We start from the raw sequence: 18,201 nt of genomic DNA, 5'->3' as shown, positions 1-18,201 counted from the left end.
AAAACGCGGACGTTTAGGGTTGACGCGCCATCGGTTCGGTCGAATCGTCTTCGACTGCTTGTAACGTATGCGTTCGCGCTATGAATCCCGATTCGAATCTCGGTTCAATCTCGTTTACCTTCGTTTATGGGTAATAGAGGATAAGGAATTAATTCTGAGCAGACCGATAGTATCGAACGCGACGCGATCAAAGGGTATCAGAGAAAGAGGAGATAATACGCGGGGATCGTCGTCGACGCGATCCGGTTAGAGGGAGAGCACGGGGCGGGAATCGTCGGGTTAAGAACGCGTTAAAAGACTAAATTAGAAGCAGGTAAGAACGAGGAGCGAGCACAATGCTCGGCCGGCGAGGAATTATCACGAATAATATGCGATTCATTATGTCGAAGTAATTACGCGTGAGAGTTTCCTCGGCAGCGCGCGCGGCCCGTTCGAGCGGAGGAAGTATAATGGAGGGTCGCGCGAGGCGAGGGTCGCAAGAATTTTTCCTACGCCGCGGCGAGATTTCACGCTCGGCAACACGGACCCGTCCTTCTCCTTTTCTTCTCTCCTCCTTTTTCATCGCTCGAGGAGTGTCTCCCGGTTTGTTTCATCCTGAATGAACTCGAAAGAAGTGTCTCTCCTATCCCGGCCTCGCTCTGTTCCTCTCCTTCTCGGGTACGCGCGGAACGAGCCGTCGAGATTCGCGAGCTCGCGTCGTCCCGCGATTATTCCCGCGGGCAGGCAACTATCGCTTTCACGCGTGTTTCCCGCTGAAAACGCGATCGCGGAGGTTCCCGATATAAGTGGGTTCAAAGGATCGACTCGATTCGTAGGGTTGATCGGGGTGAAGAATTGAACTCGGATGTAGACCAATTACACGTAGGTGCACGGACGTGTGTGTGTCTATCGTAGTTTCGTAAATTTTCACCGTTTCAAGTCAAAGGGAGCTCGTCGGGCTGGAGCCGATCAGCGAGGCACTCGTAATCCCGATCGAATTTTTCAGAGAAACTCAATTTCCCGTGGCTGATACCTTTCCTCCTCGAGACCCTTTTCTCCCCGTATCGGTGAACGAGCCAAAGGAAAGTGATTAACGGTGTCGTTACCAGAGATTGTTCCGGTGTCTCGCGTAATGCAGTCTAATCATCCGTGTAACGAGATCGTACACTTCTCTCTCCTTCTTCTCCCCCCCGCCGCTCCTCCGGCTCGCGCTCCTCTTACCGGTGTTCTTCAGCAGCGTCTCTCTCCTCTCCTCGTCCAATTAACGGCAGTCCGCCCGCCGCGAAAAAATCATCCGCGACAATCGGAACCGTTTCTCCGCGGATATCGGCGCTCTCTCCTCTCCTCTCTCTCCGCCTATTACCGTGTTTCCTCTCTCCCGTCGATTCCGTTCAATTAAATCCGCCAGCCAATTCCAGCCACGAGTGGCACCGGCACTCGACTTGTATCGGTTTCAGCCAATTACTTTCCACCGGGGCTCGCGGATCGCTGTTCCTGGCCACGTGCCTATTGTCACGCGTGGATTCGTGCCCCCGGCCCGGCACTCGTTACTATCGCCGCCCGGTCAAACGAGAAACATCCCCCGCGGTTTTCTGTTCCCTCCGCTGTGTTTTTAGGCTGATCGTTTTCAACGGTCATCGCTTTTAATCGATTGGTTCGCCGGGGGATCGGTCTCGGAGAGCCGGCCGTTCGGCGAGGATATATCCTCGTCGGGCAGGTCGAGCTCTCCGAATCGGAGAAATCGTTCGAACGAACGTAGAGAAAAGATGGCAATCAAAAACACCGAGTCTCTGCTCGATAATAATTTATTTATCTACAAGAATTGTTTTCGGTTGACGCAAAAAGATCGTCGACTAGCTGGAGAAGGTGATCGATCGTCAGCGGTGACCGACTAAATCCTCTAAACGAAAACCGGCCGTGAAACGGCGGCCATGCTCGTCGCCGCAGTTTCCCGTCTGATTATGATTACCTAAGATTCTATTGTACAGCTACGAACCTTCTTCCTTCTCACTTTCTCTCGCATTCTCTCCCGCTCTCTCGCTTTCTCTCTCATTCCCTCTACCGGCTCAGCTAGACTGCGCGCGATTAACCTTCCGTTCCGACCGAGAAGGACGCTCTGTCGCCGACGGTGCACAGATTTCCCGTCCGTCCTCGTCGGAAAGCGGAAACAAACTGAACTACGTCTACCCAGCGAACTTTTTAATTACATATGTACACTGTCTCGCATGCAGCAAATAAACACGTGAAACAACTCCGGGGATGGATTCGTCACTCATGGGACTGTCCATGCCTGACGACGCGTCCCTTGTTTACGATCTCAACGGCGACGATCGTTTCCACGTCGTTCCTCTGTCCGCGCACTTCACCATCGCAGGACCAGCAGGCTTCCGGCCCCTCTGCACCGGAACGCGTCGAGCTTCCGCGAAGCTGTTCTCGCCGACGCGGCGAGCTCGGCGCAAAGTTCCAGGAACCGCGGCAAACTGTATCGGTTCGCGACATTTCGAGTCCACAGAAGCCATCGGGCGGCGCGCGACGTGGCGGTCGTCGACGGTGGGCCCACTTCGTTCGGGATGGTGCCGGTCTCCTCCGGGTGAAGGGGGTCGGCGACGTCGGAACGGAGACGATCCTGAAACCGTGGCGATCGCGCGGGTTAAAGGGGACATCCGTGGACGTAGGTCACGTTCCGGAAGAGAGCCGCCGCGGTTGACAGGAACGCGGCCGTCGACGCGCTGGAGGGTGCCGGGGGAGGCGGCGGTGGAGGCGGATGACTTTGAGTTTGGGTCTGGGCATTGTAAGGTGGACAGTAGGCGTCTATGCTGCCGTGGTGGAGGCCCACGCCCCGAACCAGCAGCTCCTTCTCTACCGTCGCTTGGTGCCGAAGCTGCTCCAGCCGCAGTTGATTCTGTCGCTTCCACTTGGTCCTGCAATCGAATATTTCGTCTACATCGATCGTCGGGCAGATACTCCGATCGTGACCGTGTCATGCTCGGTAATTTGTGACTCGCGTAGCCCGAATAGCGGGAGGTTTCGAATGTAGCTAATGTGAATTACAATCAACGTCCGATTACGATGAACTACTACGAGTTACAGTGATGTCTAATTGCAAAACCGGAGATTGACCTTCTGTTCTGGTACCACGTCTTGACTTGCGTTTCCGAGAGCGACAGAGCGTCGGCCACGTCGCTGCGGTCCGCCACGCTCAAGTACTTTTGACACCGGAACTTCCGCTCCAGGTAAGCCAGTTGAGCGTGGGTGAACGCTGTTCGTCTTCTTCTCGGCTTCCTCCCGCTGGGAGGACCACTGGTGGTTCCGCAGTTCTTACCGGAAGTGGCTGCCGTCGGTGAAGGCGACAAGGCCGGCGGAGGGCTCTCCAGCCGAGTGCAGGGACTGCTGCCAGGGTCTATCGTGTCCTCGGAGTCCGAGTGAACCGCGGAATCATCCTCGGAGTCCCCTGAAATTCATGATTTCGTTAGAAACAATCCTCCTCGCGCGCTCGCTGTTTTCTGAGGCGACCATTTTGGCCCAGCGCGGCCGAATGAAAACCAATTTCCAGCGGACATTCGCAGAGGGGACGGACCCCGGTCCGATTCTCCCGTCAAAGTCGATTATCTCGACAATACAGACGCGTGTATCGTGATCACAATCGCCTCTGGTTTATGGTAAACGATCTCAATTACGGGAACGTTTGTCCCGAAGGGAACGGTCGGTCGATGCACGCTACCGGGCGCAGCAAGATACGATCGCCGCGCGACGAAAACTCACGCTAACGAGAGCTAACGAATCCTTCCGCAGCTCGGGCCATCTGTAGGATCGCCGTTAATGGGGCAGCGCCCCGTCAGCGCCGGCTAGGTGCCCCGGGGGTTACGAATCGTGGCTAAAGATAATAGAAGCGCGCCGCGGGGTTCCCCGTAACGAGGATCCCAGTTGCCGGCCACGCGACAGCTTCCTCGTCCAATAAAAATTTCCATTTCTCCGTCTACTCGTGTTCGGCTCGACGCGTCGGATTCATTAGCGCGCGTTCGGGATCGCCGCCGCGCGTGAACGAACGACTTCGATCGAACGGTGTCGCGATCGAAGGAATCGCGAACGAATTTCGCGGCGTCCGAAACGGCCGTGTCGAGTCCGATAGAAATAAATGGCACCGACTTACCGTGTACCCTTTCGGTCAGCACGTCGCCTAAGAGATCCCGTATAAGAAACGACTTGTGCTCCTGCATCATGGTACTCCTCGGTCGACGAAGAACGGTTCAACGAACAATCGGAACGAACGAACCGACGAAATCGCCTAGTGTGGAATGATCGTGCGAACTGTGCCTGCGAACGGGGTCGGTCGGCGCGGGAACACTTCGGCGACGGGCGCGAGTTTCATGCTAACGTGCGGACGCGCGGCGTCGTTCTGCGTCGCCGAGGATCGCGTAGGATGACCGGATATGCTTGTTCGACTTCGGGTATCGTTATCGCCGTCGCCCGTCGTCGTCGTCGTCGTTGTCGTCTTCGTCCTCCCACGCCCCTCCATCGTCGTCCTCCTCGGTGACGAGCGCACGTTGCCGAAGCCGACGGGGTGGAGGTGGAAGCGTTGCCACGAGCGAGTTAAGGCCAGGGGTTGCAACCGGCCTGGCCCCGCGTCGCCCCGCTCCAATTAATCCGCCCGTTTATTTTGAACGGGCTGCCTAATGCCCGCGCGAATTCGCAGCCATTTTGGGGGTGGAAACGCCGCGCTGCCCCCACCTCGTCGCCGCGACGCGACGCTCATTGGTCGCGTTAACTCGCCAACGAAGGCGCGCAGAGTGGGGACCGTCGGCCTCCATTGGTCGAAGGAAACAGGCCTGCGCGAAAGGGGGTTGTGTCCCCGGCCGTCGCGGATATCCTCGGGGGAAAGACGGTGCGGCTGAAGTGCAACGAGGGGGATGCGCTACCACCGACGCTTCCCGCGGATGGCAAGATTTCGGTGCACGCTTCGAAAAACGTACGGCCTGGCGAGAGCAACGAAACGAGCTCCGCGGCCGGGGGAACGGGAGGAGGAGAGAGCGAGGGGATGGGAACGAGGGTAGGAAAGTCATTGGCGAGCGATTACCGCGAAACGAGAGGAACAAATTGGATGTGAAACGTTTCTGCGGGCATAGTCGCTGGCCGCGATATCGAGATTGTTCTCTCTGTTTCTCGTTCTCCCTCCGCTCTCCTCCGCCCTCGCCGTCGAGGGGGTGGTTTAGCAGCCGTTACTCCGGCGTTCTCCGCGCCGCGAGCTCCGTTTTCCGGTCTGTTTTTCTCCGCGCGGCGAATTAGGCGCGAAAAGTCTGCGCACGGTAGGTCGTGCGTTATCCGGTCGAAAACAGGAGGCGCACGATTTTTTCGGTCGTAGCCGGACGGATGCTCGTTTTCTCTGTGTCCGTGTGTGCGTGCGTGTCTGTCTCTCTGTGTGCGTGCGTGTGTGTACGTACCTATGTGTTTTTTTTTCGCTTCCGTTTTTTTCCTTCTTTTTTTCGGAGGATGCGCGGATTTGAAAGAGCCCAGGCCAGACTCTAACGAAGTCAATTTGCGGGCGGTCGGAACGCTGCGTCGGGAAAGTGGCGCGCGGGCGCGCGGGGAACGGGACGCGAATGCGCCGCGGTTATTTGCATAAATACGGTCCTCGCAATTTGCGGAACCCTCGCGTCGCGGCCCGCGCCCCGTCATCTTCGCCCGGCTAGTATGTGAGCGTAAATATGCATGACGCATGGAAACCACCAATCCTCGACACCGCCTGCATCCCCCTTTCAACCCCTTTTTCCTCGGTTCCCGGCTTTGGAAGCGCCCCGTTAGTCTATTCACCTCGGTCGCTACTTATCTTCCTGGGAGCATTCGCGCGACTCTATGGGCCCGTATATATCCGCTGCCTTCAATACCTAAACATTTCCCGTTCCGTGAAAATCATCCGCGCTGAACTCCGATCCGCGGAATGGAAAACGGGCGGATCGGGGCGGTACCAGTTCGCCGACCTCGGTCACCTTCTTCCTTCGCGATGCTTAATTAACCCTCCGACTTCTGACGAGTCCGATCCGGCCCTCCGCGTGCTCGCTGTAACAATAAAAATAAGAAATATCATTAAAAGGTTCCTTGAGAAACCTTGCGAACGCGAAACAGCAAAGTAGACCGAGGCGAATCGGATCAGTTCAGATTTGACAGTGAGAGAGTAATAGGTAAAACTGAGAATGGACAAATTTGTTCATAAATTTCCTATGAATAGACATTGAGCTTCGACATCTGCAAGAAAAAATGTTGAAAAACCTTCGGTCCGGGAATTGGGACGAATCGGATATTCCTTACTCTTCAGTTTAACCCTACTTCACAGGTTTGTGTCGAATCCTATGATCGTCGAAGGGTTGACACCGAATTGTTCCAGAAAGTTATTCCCTCCTCGTTTTTAAAGCTGCAGTGCCAAACGTCTCTGTTCGAGAAGGGACCTCGGCGGCGGTCTCGTTACCCTGGAATTCATGGGCACGGCTAACAACGAATAATAAAAAAGACGGAGGGGTTGGAGGGTACATCGTGTGTTTTTCGGCAACGCGACGTCGCGTGGCGTCGCATAAAATCCGGTGAACTTCCGCGTCGACGGGCGGAAAAGAACGAACGGAGCGCGCTGTGTCGGTGTGCGCGCCACCCCGGGTTCACCGGGGGATGGTATTTTAATGGCTCGCTTCGCGGCCTCGAGTTTGCGTGCCGGCACCTGTAACGCGGAACCCCTTGTCGACCGTACCCCTCGGAGTCGGACACGACGGCGCGCGCGTTCGTGAATTCATTAGGATTAACGTATGCAGGGGATTAATTCAAGGGGCAGCAAAGCGGCCGGGCGTCTTCTTCGTGCTCGCTGGAAAAGGGCCTCGGTGCCGCGCAAATGGCGGAATAAATGCATGAAGACGGGATAAATTGAGTGGCGAGTCGAGTCGCGAAAACAAAGACGCCCGCGATAAATCTGGCCGGCGAACAGCGAGGCACAAAGAGAGGAAGAGAGAGAGACAGAGAGAGGGAGAGGAAGACCAATTTTTGGAGGCGGCACGCGCGCGCGCCCCGCCGTTCGTTATTCCGCGTCCGATCCAATTAGAATAAGAGTCGCCCCTTGTCGGCGATACCTTCTCGAAGGTGTTAATTCACTGACACACAGGCTCCGGAGATCCGCAGGGCGTCCGAGTGATCTTGACACGATCGAGACCGAGTTGATTAGAAATTGGAAAACGATCTTCGCACGAATCGGTGCACGAGCAATTGAGATCGACTCGAATCGATTTCCTTTATTTTATTTTTCACCGAATAAAAGAGATTTGATATAAATTGCCCGCCTGTTTGTTTTTCACGACGAATCACCTTTCCGCCCGTTCCCCGCCGCATCTGTCGCGATTTAGACAGCGGCGAATCAACGGGAATTAGGGTAGTGGGTTGGGCGTGAATTGCCTGGAAATTATCTCCCTAGGCTGTCGATTGTTATCGGTAATTTGCGATACTCGCTCCCCCCGTGGGACACGAAATTTCATCTGGATACAGCCGCACACGAATGCGCCGGGCAAATGGGATTCGGCTCGGGGTGAATCTTTTCGCTTTAACGGGGAGGGGGACGGTCGCGGATTAGCGGCAGAAACGCGTTCAATTACTCTTTCCCCTCCGCCTATCGAGATTGCTTAAACAAATAACGCCTAATTGCTGAATAGATGACACTGATAACTAGTAGGTACAGTTGAAAAAGAAAGCACCGTGATTTTCATTCTCCGGGAAGAATAATTGCACGGCATTTAGCAGAAGTATGAGTGAATGACGAATAAGATGAAGGGTGAACATGATTCGTCGTACGAGAAACATTGAAACAGAGCATGTTACTTACAGGAAACTCTTAGTAGGCACGTCCGTCATTATGGTCACGCGCAACCAGTGATCCGAGTCGGTGATATCGTGGGCACTTGAACGTAACAAGCTGTTGCAAACAATGCGAAGCATTGAACGATGCGCTCGAATAAATGAATTTACTTACTAATTTCCAACGAGAGCGTCTTCACAGTTCCTTCATTCCTCAGCAAATCATTTCATTCAACGCGTTCGAATCAAACGCAAAACGGCACTTACGTCTCACTCGTAGCTGTCCAGAAGGTATTCGCGCGTCGATTATCCTCCGCGTGTCAAGCCTGACGGAAAGAAGAGAACACTGCAATTATTTCGGGAAAAGTACAATGCTTTTCCCCGTCAGAGGGAAACAAAAACCGGTAGGGGATGATCGGCGAGACGGGCAAAGCACGGGCTCCCAAGCCGTTCTCGAGTCTGAATGATTATCAATAATAGAGTCGCGGTCGTCGATCGAGTCGAGACGAATTGCTAAATACGGATTAAAAACAAAAAAAAACGAGAGAGAGAGAGAGAGAGAGAGAGAGAAAGAGAGAGAGATGGGGAGAGAAAAAGGAAAACACTGAAGAGGGTATCACGGTGGAGCGATTTAGAACAGTGAGCGACAGAGGAGGGGCGGGGGATCGCGAGGCGCGGATGGTGGAGGAGGATTGATCGAAACCGCGATGCCACGAGGGCTTCGAAATCGTTAACAATCGCGGCAAAAGCAAAGTCCATTGAGGTGCGACCACGCGTGTGAATATAACTGTCGAACTGAATATTCTGCGCGCGGAGCAGCATCGTCCGGTATTCGCGAAAACGAGGAGCGAGATGGAGGGAGGCGGATCTATTCGTTTTTCTCCATCAGGGGGAGAAAAGAGGCGCGAACGAAAAGAACGGCTCTGTTTACAGCGACTAACGATCACGCCGAATGTTCAGGACAGTCGTATTCCAGCAATGGTACTAACAACTGTTCGGAGCGACCTGTTTCTAATTTCTAATCAAAATTCAGAAAGGGTAGACCGAGGCGAATCGGGTCTGTTCAGATTTGACAGCGGAATATCAGTAAAAAAATTAAAAGAAAAACGTGAAATATCCGATTCGCCTCACTATACTATATATCATACAAGCATCTTCACCGTTTCGATGACGAAGTAAAAATATCGACATGGATCGTTTCGAACCGGTAGTTTAGTAGTTCCAGTGCCAGTTGCTGCTCTCGAGTACACAAGCGAAATTCTTTTGTCGTTGTTACGTCGGTATTGTTCCTCGTTCAGTTGAAAGCGTCGTCGATCTCCGCGTTCCTCTCCTTCTTAACATCCGTCTTCTTTTTTCTCGAATCAAAGCGTACAAAGTCATTCGCGCAATATTTTCCTCCTCCGCGGGGGCGGAACCTGAGGAAATAAGGGAGAGATGAAAGACACGAGAGGGTGGTATCTGTTCAGTCCATTGCTACGGGTCCACGAGTTAAACAGAGCAAAAGATCTTGGTATACACGTGCCTCGTTTCACGTTGAATGTGCCCGGCATTCATTTAGATTTCCTTGTCAGCCGTTCCTCGCCGTTTCTATACTTTGTTCCGTCTCTCTGTTTTCCCGGCTCCCCGGGTATTCTTCAGTTAACGACGTTCCGCGGGTATTTCCGGGCCGCAGACGAGACGCGACGTTTCGAACAGGCCGCGGAAAATACATTGCAATTCCGTCGATTTACTCGCGCTTTTCTGCGTGAAATGCTCGAAAGAATTCGACTCGGTCCCGTAACGACGGAATTCTTCCTCCTCTTCTTCTTCTTCTCGGGTTCGTCGGCTCGATCGACTCGTTCCGGAATTTTCGCCTCGCTGACCGATTCTCGACTCACCGTCCCCTAAAAAAGATTCTACGTTGTATGAAACACCGCTTCGGATCGGTAAAACGGAAGAAACAATCGTAGGGGTCGAATCCCCGTGTCCGGGGAGGAATTCGACGGCAACCCCCGACCGGGTATACAGCCTATTGTGCTTCTTCTTCCGCGGAGAGGAGGAGACACTCTCGAAGAATGATGGTTATGGGAAAAAGAGTGCTTGAACACGGACGTTGGTCAGGCTCCCGCGGTTCCAATTACGATTGAAAGGCGGCCCTGTTTGTTCGCCTCCCGTAACTGCGGACTCTTCAGTGCCTCCAGTACACAAGGTACTCTTACCCCATGGCCACTTTCGGGTTTCGACGCGCGTGTTTCCATGGCGAACGCCGCCCGCGACTCCGACCGGCGCGAAAGTCTTCCTCTTTCGGAAACCAGGAACGTTTATTCGTTCGAACGTGTGCTCTCCGATGATCGTTGGCGTTCGGTGTCCCGACTAAACAGAAATTACATTTCAAAATACTATTACTCGCTGTGGAACGTGAGATAGTCGATTAACTAACTACCACGGGACTAGCCGCGCAATTACGTTAGAGTAGACTATAATGTGCACAACTATCGATGACAGAGAAATCGTTGTCACGTTATAATGGCGTACTGTTAGAACAGATGGTATACACGAAAGCCACTATAATTGTGTACAGTAGCCAAAAGGTTAAAGGAAACGATATAATTTCCAAACGATCGGTTGATTCGTTTCCTTCGTTTCCTTCGGCTGTTAGCGCGTTCAGAAGATCGTCTACGTTGGATCTCCGCGATTTCACGAGAACATTCTTGGGTGCAAGATTGAAAGAAAAACGTTTGTACGCGAACGAATCGCCCCCCGTTGGTTCTCTGGATATCTGATTACCCCCGTGTTAGGTGTACGCGCGAGTTGTTCCCGAGATAGCCGGTCTCCTACGCGATTTAACCGATCACCCCTGGCCCCCCGGTTGTGTTCGGTCAAAGACGAAAATGATCGCCCGATAGTACCGCGACCCTGTTTTCGAGCTAAGTGCCGTATAATCAAGGGATGATTGCCGCCACAAAGCCGGCTGATTGGCTCGTTTACGTTACGGTGATGCTCGGGACTCGGCCGAGAGGCGAGACGCGCGCGGTTCGCGTCCCCCGTTCTAACGAGATTCCGCTGAAACGTCCGTGCGGTTCTCGTTACAGAATTAAACGAGAAATTCCTCGCGCGACCACGGAATCCCGGTCTCATCGAATCGAGGTGTCATCGAATTAAACGAGGAACGAAAGACGCTTTTATTCTCTACCCCTCGGCCGACGAGGTAACGAAGATTTATAGACATTACGAATTAATAATCCGTGAACCGCGGCGAAGACCCTTAAATCGTTCGTTAATTTCGCGTGTCGAAGGATGAGGAAGCGTAACTCGAGAATCGCTCGGCGGAATTATTCCGACGCACTCACGGGATTTCGCTCGACGATCGTCCGTCATTACCGGTTTAACGGTAGAATCGTTAAATGGGTCAAAATCAGCCGTCCATGATTTCTTCTTTCAACGCGTTGACCGCCCTTGATTTGGAGCGTTTCGTGTGATATTACTCATCGATCCATAACAAAGACAAGTGGTACTAGAATGAAGTATTAACGTGATTCGGTATCATAGTTCTACAATCATACTATTTTTTGGTTGCTCGTGTTACTAAACATTCAAATATCAGTTTTCTTCAGTTAGGGTATAGGCGAATCGGGTAAGTTCAGATTTCACAGCGAGAAACTAGTAGTTAAAACTTGGAATCAACATTTTCTCGTAGATCTCTTATTAATACACGTTCAGCTTAAATATCAGCGAAAGAAATGATTGACAAACGTAAGAACCGCCGTGCTATAAGCGAGAAATATCCGATTCGCCCAAAATCCCGAAACCAACCAGGAGGTACGCGAACTAAAACGCGACTCGATCGAAATTTCAGCGCGAAGAGGGACAACGGGACGCCGAGCGTCGCGGAGGATCGGCTGTTAAGAGGCTCCTACGCGCGCGAGGGTTGTCGCGAAGATAGCCGCGAAGATGGTGACGCGGATTCGCGCGAGCGGCGAACATCGACGCCGCGAGAGGGTTGCTTGTTTACAAGCGACAGTTGATTTGACAAAGCCGCGGGTCCATTTATACGAGTGAATATTACAGGGCAAAGTCGAGGGGTGGCTTGTTATCCGCTCATTGAAGTTAACCACGGGGCTAAGTGCGCCGGGGAGTGCTGCGCGGGAGGAGCAAGGAGAAGCGGTGACTAAAGGTTAGGTAGATATACACTGTAGGTGCGGCGAGGGCGGAGGGTTTGCCTCCCAGTTTGTCGAGAGAACCACGGAAACGTTGCGGCTCGGCGAGAGGGAGGAGGGTTGCTCCGACAAAGACGGAGGGACGCCGCGAAAGCGAATAACGCAGAGGCGAAGCGGAACCGGGGGTGGGGAAGACGGGCAAAGATACGGTTGGCCTGACAGAGGCCAATGGAGAACGTTCGAGCGAGACGGAACGAGGCTGGAAGAGGGTAGTGATGGGAACAATGCCCTCGCAAGCGACTGCGAGGAATCCGCGAGCGTGACGCTGTCGGATTTTATAAATGACGATCGAACAGGACATGCAAGAAGTTCGTAGCTCGAAAAGACTGTAATGCATTCGTCTATCATGTAGATGACTAGATGGATTCAATGGAGACATCGAATATATCCGGATGTTGAAATTCAACACGCGTAAATTTTCCCTGTGCTTTGACGCTTCCTAAGCTGCTTTCGATCGAGCTTCTCTAGGATCGAATTGGAAATAATTCTAAGAAGCCTTGAATGATACACATTTGACAAGATGCCTGGAGTTGTCGATGATAGCGTTACCATCACTCGATTGGCTTTGTTGCGCGATAATTGGATGTAAATGCGGCGGGCGGATAGTTTACGCGATCGGCACGACGATCGGCGCGTTAATTGGCTTTTGATAGTGTCTGAACGATCGTGTGTCGGGGTTTAGGCTAATGGGAAACGCGAGGATGATAAGCGAATTAGTCCCATCCGTAGAGGAGGGTGATGGAACGAAAGAAGGGTAGCAGGCGGGGTGGCCCAGAAGATGGTAGAGGGATGCTCGAGGAGCGACAGAGACGGAAAGGGAGTCGGTAGGAGAACGCCGGCGAGCCAATGAGAGGCCAGATCGTTGCCGAGGTAACCGCGGGGCTTTCCGACGGATTATTCGACCGAGATTGAAAAGTTAGCGCCGTGTGGCGGGCGGGGGCTCGTCGACGGAGCCACCCCTGCTGCTCCGGAACGAGCGATCTCCTCGCGGCAGGGCTAACACAACGGATTAAGGCTTATTTTCACGTTCACGGGAGCTCGACCCCCTTCGACCGACGATATCGTCTAGCGACGCGAACCGACGTTAACGCGTTGCTTCTTGTTTACCAGCGCCGGGCACCGATTTCACGTTTGATCGCCGATTTATCATCGATCTCGTCGAATTCTGCATGCTACACACGCGACTTGTTATAACATTATTCCTAGGAAGCTTCGGTCGAGATTACACGCGTACGTTACGAATCGACGATTGATAATTGTTTACCGCGCGATTTAGAGTAAGTCGAAGAGATGGCTCATTCGTTGGAAAGAAGTATTGCATTATAATACCGTTGGTAATTAGCAGAAAGAAATACATTCGCGACAGTAGATAGGTGCGAGATTAGTTGAATAGATCTGAGTGCAAGATTCATTGTACCGTCAGAAACAATTGAAAGAGATGATTGACGATTCACGAGATCGGGCCGTTTCAGTTGGAACTACCCTAGAAGGATTCGAACGGAAGGGCAGAATTTTCGGAAGAAACCGTTTCCGACGGTTTTAGATTCCTAAATAGAGAGAGAGAAAGAGAGGGCCGAGAGCTACGTTGCTGTATCCGTTCCACGACGTCGGCGGTCGGCCTCGGAATCGTCGCGAGCGTTCGTCGGCGACGGGTCAAGCGTGAGGCTGTCCCGGAAAAGTGTTTATTTCTGCATGTACATGCACGCGACGCACACGGCGCGCGTCTAGCGCGGGCTGCTTACCTGGCAACCACTTCGGGGTTACCTGACACGTGCATAATTAATGTTCGCGATGATGAGAACGAGCGTCCGCGGGCGCGCGCGTGCAGCCCTTACGGATTATCTGTGTCGGCGAAATAAAACGGGGGAGAGGGAGGGAGAAAGAGAGAGAGATAGAGAGAAAGAGAGAGAGAGAACGGCGAGAGTATCGTTCGAAAGTCAGGCCTCGGGTAACGGCGACGAGGAAAACACGACGGAAACGGAACGGGAGGAGAGGAAACCGGGATCTCGTCGAACGGACGCGAGCCTAGACGAAAGGAGAGATCGCGGCGGCGTCGGGCGGTAGGGGCGGGCCGGCGAGCAAGAAAGTTGTCCGGGTAACCGACGCGGAAACGCGAGGTAATGACTACTTTTTCATATTTTAATTACGCAGTAATTAATTGAAATGTTTCCCCGTTCGCGAGGGCACTCGAGCAAAATGAGAGGCGAGTATAACTCCGCGGAGCCAGCTTCGACTTGTTTCCTTTTTTCTCTCTCTCTCTCTCTCCCTCTGTCTCTCTCTCTTCTCCCGCGCCTTCGTCTCTTTCCCTTTTCCTCTGTTACGCCGTTTCCTTTCTCGCGTCTCCCTTTTCTTCTTCCCGCGGAAACGGGATACATACCCCGGCGTAGCGGCGCAAGTCTCCACGGTGTTCGCCTCCGAGAACATTCCCGTTTTCTTTTCCCCGCGTTCTTTCACCCTTTCTCGCGAAATTAAGTAGAAGCCTTTTCACGAAGCTCGCCTCTCTTTTGAATTGAAAAATCCAGCGTGCAGCTAATTGTACCGTTAATGGGTTTAACGTGAAAGGATTCCGCTGATAACGGTTCCCGGCGGTGCCCTCCCTCCTATTATCAGCGACCGCCCTTACACGCGCTCCCGCGTTCGCGCGCGCGCGCCCCGCCCCGCCCCGCGCGCAGCTCTTCGTTGCTTAAAGTGCTAATTAAATTAGTTTCGTAAAGCGGAACCCGCGGCCAGACACGAGAGTTCGAGGCTATCGATTCCCAGGGCGATCATTAAAATAATTACGGCCGCTCGCCGGTAATTGCACGGATATTCTATTGGCTCGGCGACGAACGGGTTGTGCAAAGCGGTGTCGGGCGGTGTCGATCGTTGCCGCGCTGTTATCGATCACGATGCGTCCGGGATACGTCCGACGATTAACGCGTGATCCTCGAGCGACGTTAACCGGGGAATCATCGTCGCGTGACACAGTCATCGTTTCACGTTCGAGAGGAGCCGAGAAAGTTTTCCGGTGAGTTAAGCTCTCTCCCGGCGCTCGCGCGCTCGCGCACGCTTCCCTGGCGTCTGTTCCTCCTGCAAGGTTACTCTTTCCCGTCCGGCTGCTCGGAGGGCGCCGTTTCAGGCTAGCTGTCTCGATATCTCGAGAGCCGCGGAGGATGCTTCGTTACTCGTTATCCGAGGCTGAAGCTCGTCGCTGCGCGCCGGGGGAACAATGGCGAGACACGAGATGCAAGAAGAAGACGGAGCGAAACACAGCGAAAACGAGAGGACCGCTGGCCGCGCTTTTGTTAGCGCGGATGCTTGCCTACGTGCAATTGTCATCCGCTCGTCCCGGCCATTGTTTCCGGTAACCCTTTCGCGGTAACGAGGAGGAACCTCAATTAGAACGGTTTGAGGACTTAAACGCCCAGAGGCTGCCGGGTTTTAAGAGGCAAGGATGCACCAACACACCGCGCACCGCGAGCATCGTTACCAGCGGACGATACCTCGGTGATACGTTCCGGCGTATCGGTGTTCGCGGGAACGTTGCAGGAGCTTTCCTCGTCGCGGTAATTACTACGCTCGAGGATATCGTATCTCGCCGCGTCCTCCAGAGACGAGGCTTTGTCGCGCGTCGTCTAAACTTCTGCGACGAACAACCGAATCGATAGCGTCGCGTAAACAACGATATCCTCGCGAACACGTCGCGTAAGCTGCGGAGTCGGAAACCTTTAATCGCGTCACTTTGTTCCTCCTCGTGCATCGATCGAACGATAAATCGAACCGTTTCACCGGAACACGCGAACACGTCGACGCGAACGGGGGAACCGCTAACAGGCCAATCGCGCCACCCCGCCCGTTCCGATCAATTGTGGGCGAATGAATAATAGAAACGGGCGCCTCTACCTCTCAGCTGGTATCCTGATGGACAAACACGGCGACGCTTTGAAGCTCAAATTGGAATAAATCCTGTTATCCTTCCGATATTAACTCGGCCGTCAGCTCGCCGCCCCGTGGAACCGTCGATCGATCGGAGCCCCCGTTTAGCCTGTCCGCGATTCTGCGGCACGCGATCCATACTCGCACGGAAAATCCGCCTACAAATCGGTTTAGTCGACGGAGTAATCTTCGAGGCACTAATGCCGCGAGAAATAGACAATTTTCCGTAGCGTCGGTTCAAACGAATATCGAATCAATATTTGTTTCGTCGCGAGCCATCGGAGGTGTGGTAACGGTCGCGGGGTTGCGCCGTGTATACACGTATATATTATATATACACATACACGTGTATACATGTGTACCTATATGTGTACACACCGTGTACACGTAGAGTCGCGGTCCGTTATCGGAAATCCATCCGGATATCTGGAATTTTTTTTCGGTGGCACACGCGACTCGCTTCATGATCGCCTGTGACGCGCAGCCAAAATTAAGACGTACGAAGACGAAGCGAGTTCGACGGCGGATAAATAAACCTCCGATAAGGAGACGTCGCGATATCTTGCTATCCGTTCCGTCTTCCCCGAGATCGTTCTTTTCCCCCGACGACCGCGAACGGAACGGTTCCGGAACCGTCTCGGTGGTTCATGATCTCCGTCGTCTTACCGTTCCGCCGGAAGCTTTCTTTCGCAACGGTGTCTTAACTCTCCGTACGTCGCCGTCGGTCACCCTGGAAGGAACGGCGCGTCGGCGACTGTTCAGCTACTATGATCCTGTTATCCTGGCGAGCGACGAACGCGCGGCTACGTCGCGAACGAGCGTCCTGGATCCGCTAGGACATCGCTGTTGAGTTATGGGGTCCTGGTGGCGCGGATGCTTCCGGCGCCACGCGGTTGACGAGTGACAGGACGTTGACGAGGCCCGAAGGACGTCGCGGCTCCTCGAAGCCTCGGAAGAAAGCTTGTCGCCCTCGACGTCGATCGACGGAGCGGACCGTCGGCGAGTTCCGGCTGGCATGGGGTCCTGGTAGACGGAATACTTAACGTGCGCAAGCTCGGCCGCCAAGGATATCGAAGGGAATTCGGCTCGGTCTGTACGTACCGGTTCGCATGGTCCCCTAGTGGCATTGGACGTTCGTAAGATACGAGCGCGCGTCGTCGCGTCGCCGGACCCAACGGACGTTGCTTCGCTCGTCACCGTTTCCAGGATAGCATGCCGGTCGGGACGAACCTGTCCAGGTCCGTCTGGTCGGTCCGGATAATTGTCGCCGCGTTATGCGAGCCTAATGCGTCTGCGGTTCGCCGGGAAAAAAAAATTCCTTCGGACGTGTATGGTGGTCATGGTGTACGCCGCTCGTCCTCGACACATGCTCGCCGCGTTTTCGGGATATAGGGCTGCAGGCTCTCCAGAAGGATGGAATCGCAGGGGATGTCCTGGCACGCTGTCCTCGCTTCCTTCTATCCTGTTATCGGAGCTTATTTCGTCTTTTGAAGTTTCGTCTATCGTTTGTCGCTCGCGCGACGCTTTGTTGACCTGTCTAAAAATGATCGTTCTGCGAGAAACCGTCGTGTCCGTCAGGCGTGACGCGCAGCGCTACCACTGGCGGAGAGATAGTTTCGGATCTTACCTTGCGGGGCAGTAATTTCGAACGGATAATACCGTGTAAAAGCGAAAGGAAGAGTCGTCGTTCATTGATTATCGGCTGTTCGACGTTCGTCCTGTTGCCAAGGGAAGGAAGAGCCACTTGCCTTGGAAAGCGCTTTTTCGTTAACCGTTCCGAACGGTAGACCTCCGTTCGCCGCTACTTCCCTATGTTCCGACTTCCTGTTTCCTTCCGGTGTTTACGCAGTTTCCTGTAACAGGAATCGCCTATCGGGGGTACGACGGCGGGTTCAATTAATCGGCGTAGATTTACGAGAAGACGCTCTTTTTTACATGCTCGTTAAAATAAACGATCGCCAGTTGGGCAGCGTGAAACTTAGGCTTTTCGTTGGCTTTCGGGAAACTCGGAAAATTTCGATTCGCGTGATTACCGCGCGGAATGTAAATGTCAACGAGTCGATGATATTTACAATTCGATTCCTGGCGGATGTGCTCTCCTAATATCGAGAACATCGAGTGTAATTCGGGAAATCGCTCTTCAGAAAAGAAAAGACTTGTCAACTGGAGGGCGAGGAGGCCAGGATTTCATCCCCCGAAGAAAGTCCTGCGCGTGTCCTGCGACGGCGAGCGACCTACCACGCACTATGCACCCTTAATCCGGAAATATGCTTCGCGTTTGAGGCAATTA

At 53.5% G+C, this 18,201-nt stretch overlaps 1 protein-coding gene and 1 long non-coding RNA gene across 2 annotated transcripts; both read right to left on the bottom strand.

Annotated features, from left to right (window-relative positions):
* Nucleotides 1-1,773: 1,773 nt before the first annotated feature.
* On the bottom strand, nucleotides 1,774-4,621 carry LOC116434834 (homeobox protein GBX-1). Its single transcript, XM_031993617.2, has 3 exons — nucleotides 4,130-4,621; nucleotides 3,100-3,430; nucleotides 1,774-2,900 (listed from the first exon to the last, which is right to left on the bottom strand). The coding sequence occupies exons 1-3, from the start codon at nucleotides 4,197-4,199 to the stop codon at nucleotides 2,630-2,632; spliced, it is 672 nt and encodes a 223-aa protein (XP_031849477.1). The 5' UTR covers nucleotides 4,200-4,621; the 3' UTR covers nucleotides 1,774-2,629.
* Nucleotides 4,622-4,783: 162 nt separating this feature from the next.
* Nucleotides 4,784-17,473, bottom strand: LOC143175085 (uncharacterized). Its single transcript, XR_012999717.1, has 9 exons — nucleotides 17,013-17,473; nucleotides 16,578-16,934; nucleotides 9,999-10,152; nucleotides 9,323-9,683; nucleotides 9,006-9,215; nucleotides 7,976-8,126; nucleotides 7,829-7,903; nucleotides 6,244-6,440; nucleotides 4,784-6,033 (listed from the first exon to the last, which is right to left on the bottom strand). It is a non-coding gene; the product is annotated as an uncharacterized LOC143175085 (long non-coding RNA).
* Nucleotides 17,474-18,201: the final 728 nt, after the last annotated feature.

Source organism: Nomia melanderi, chromosome 11 (assembly GCF_051020985.1).
Source record: "Nomia melanderi isolate GNS246 chromosome 11, iyNomMela1, whole genome shotgun sequence".
Taxonomy (NCBI): Eukaryota; Metazoa; Arthropoda; class Insecta; order Hymenoptera; family Halictidae; genus Nomia; species Nomia melanderi.
This window is presented reverse-complemented; position numbering and strand designations above follow the sequence as displayed.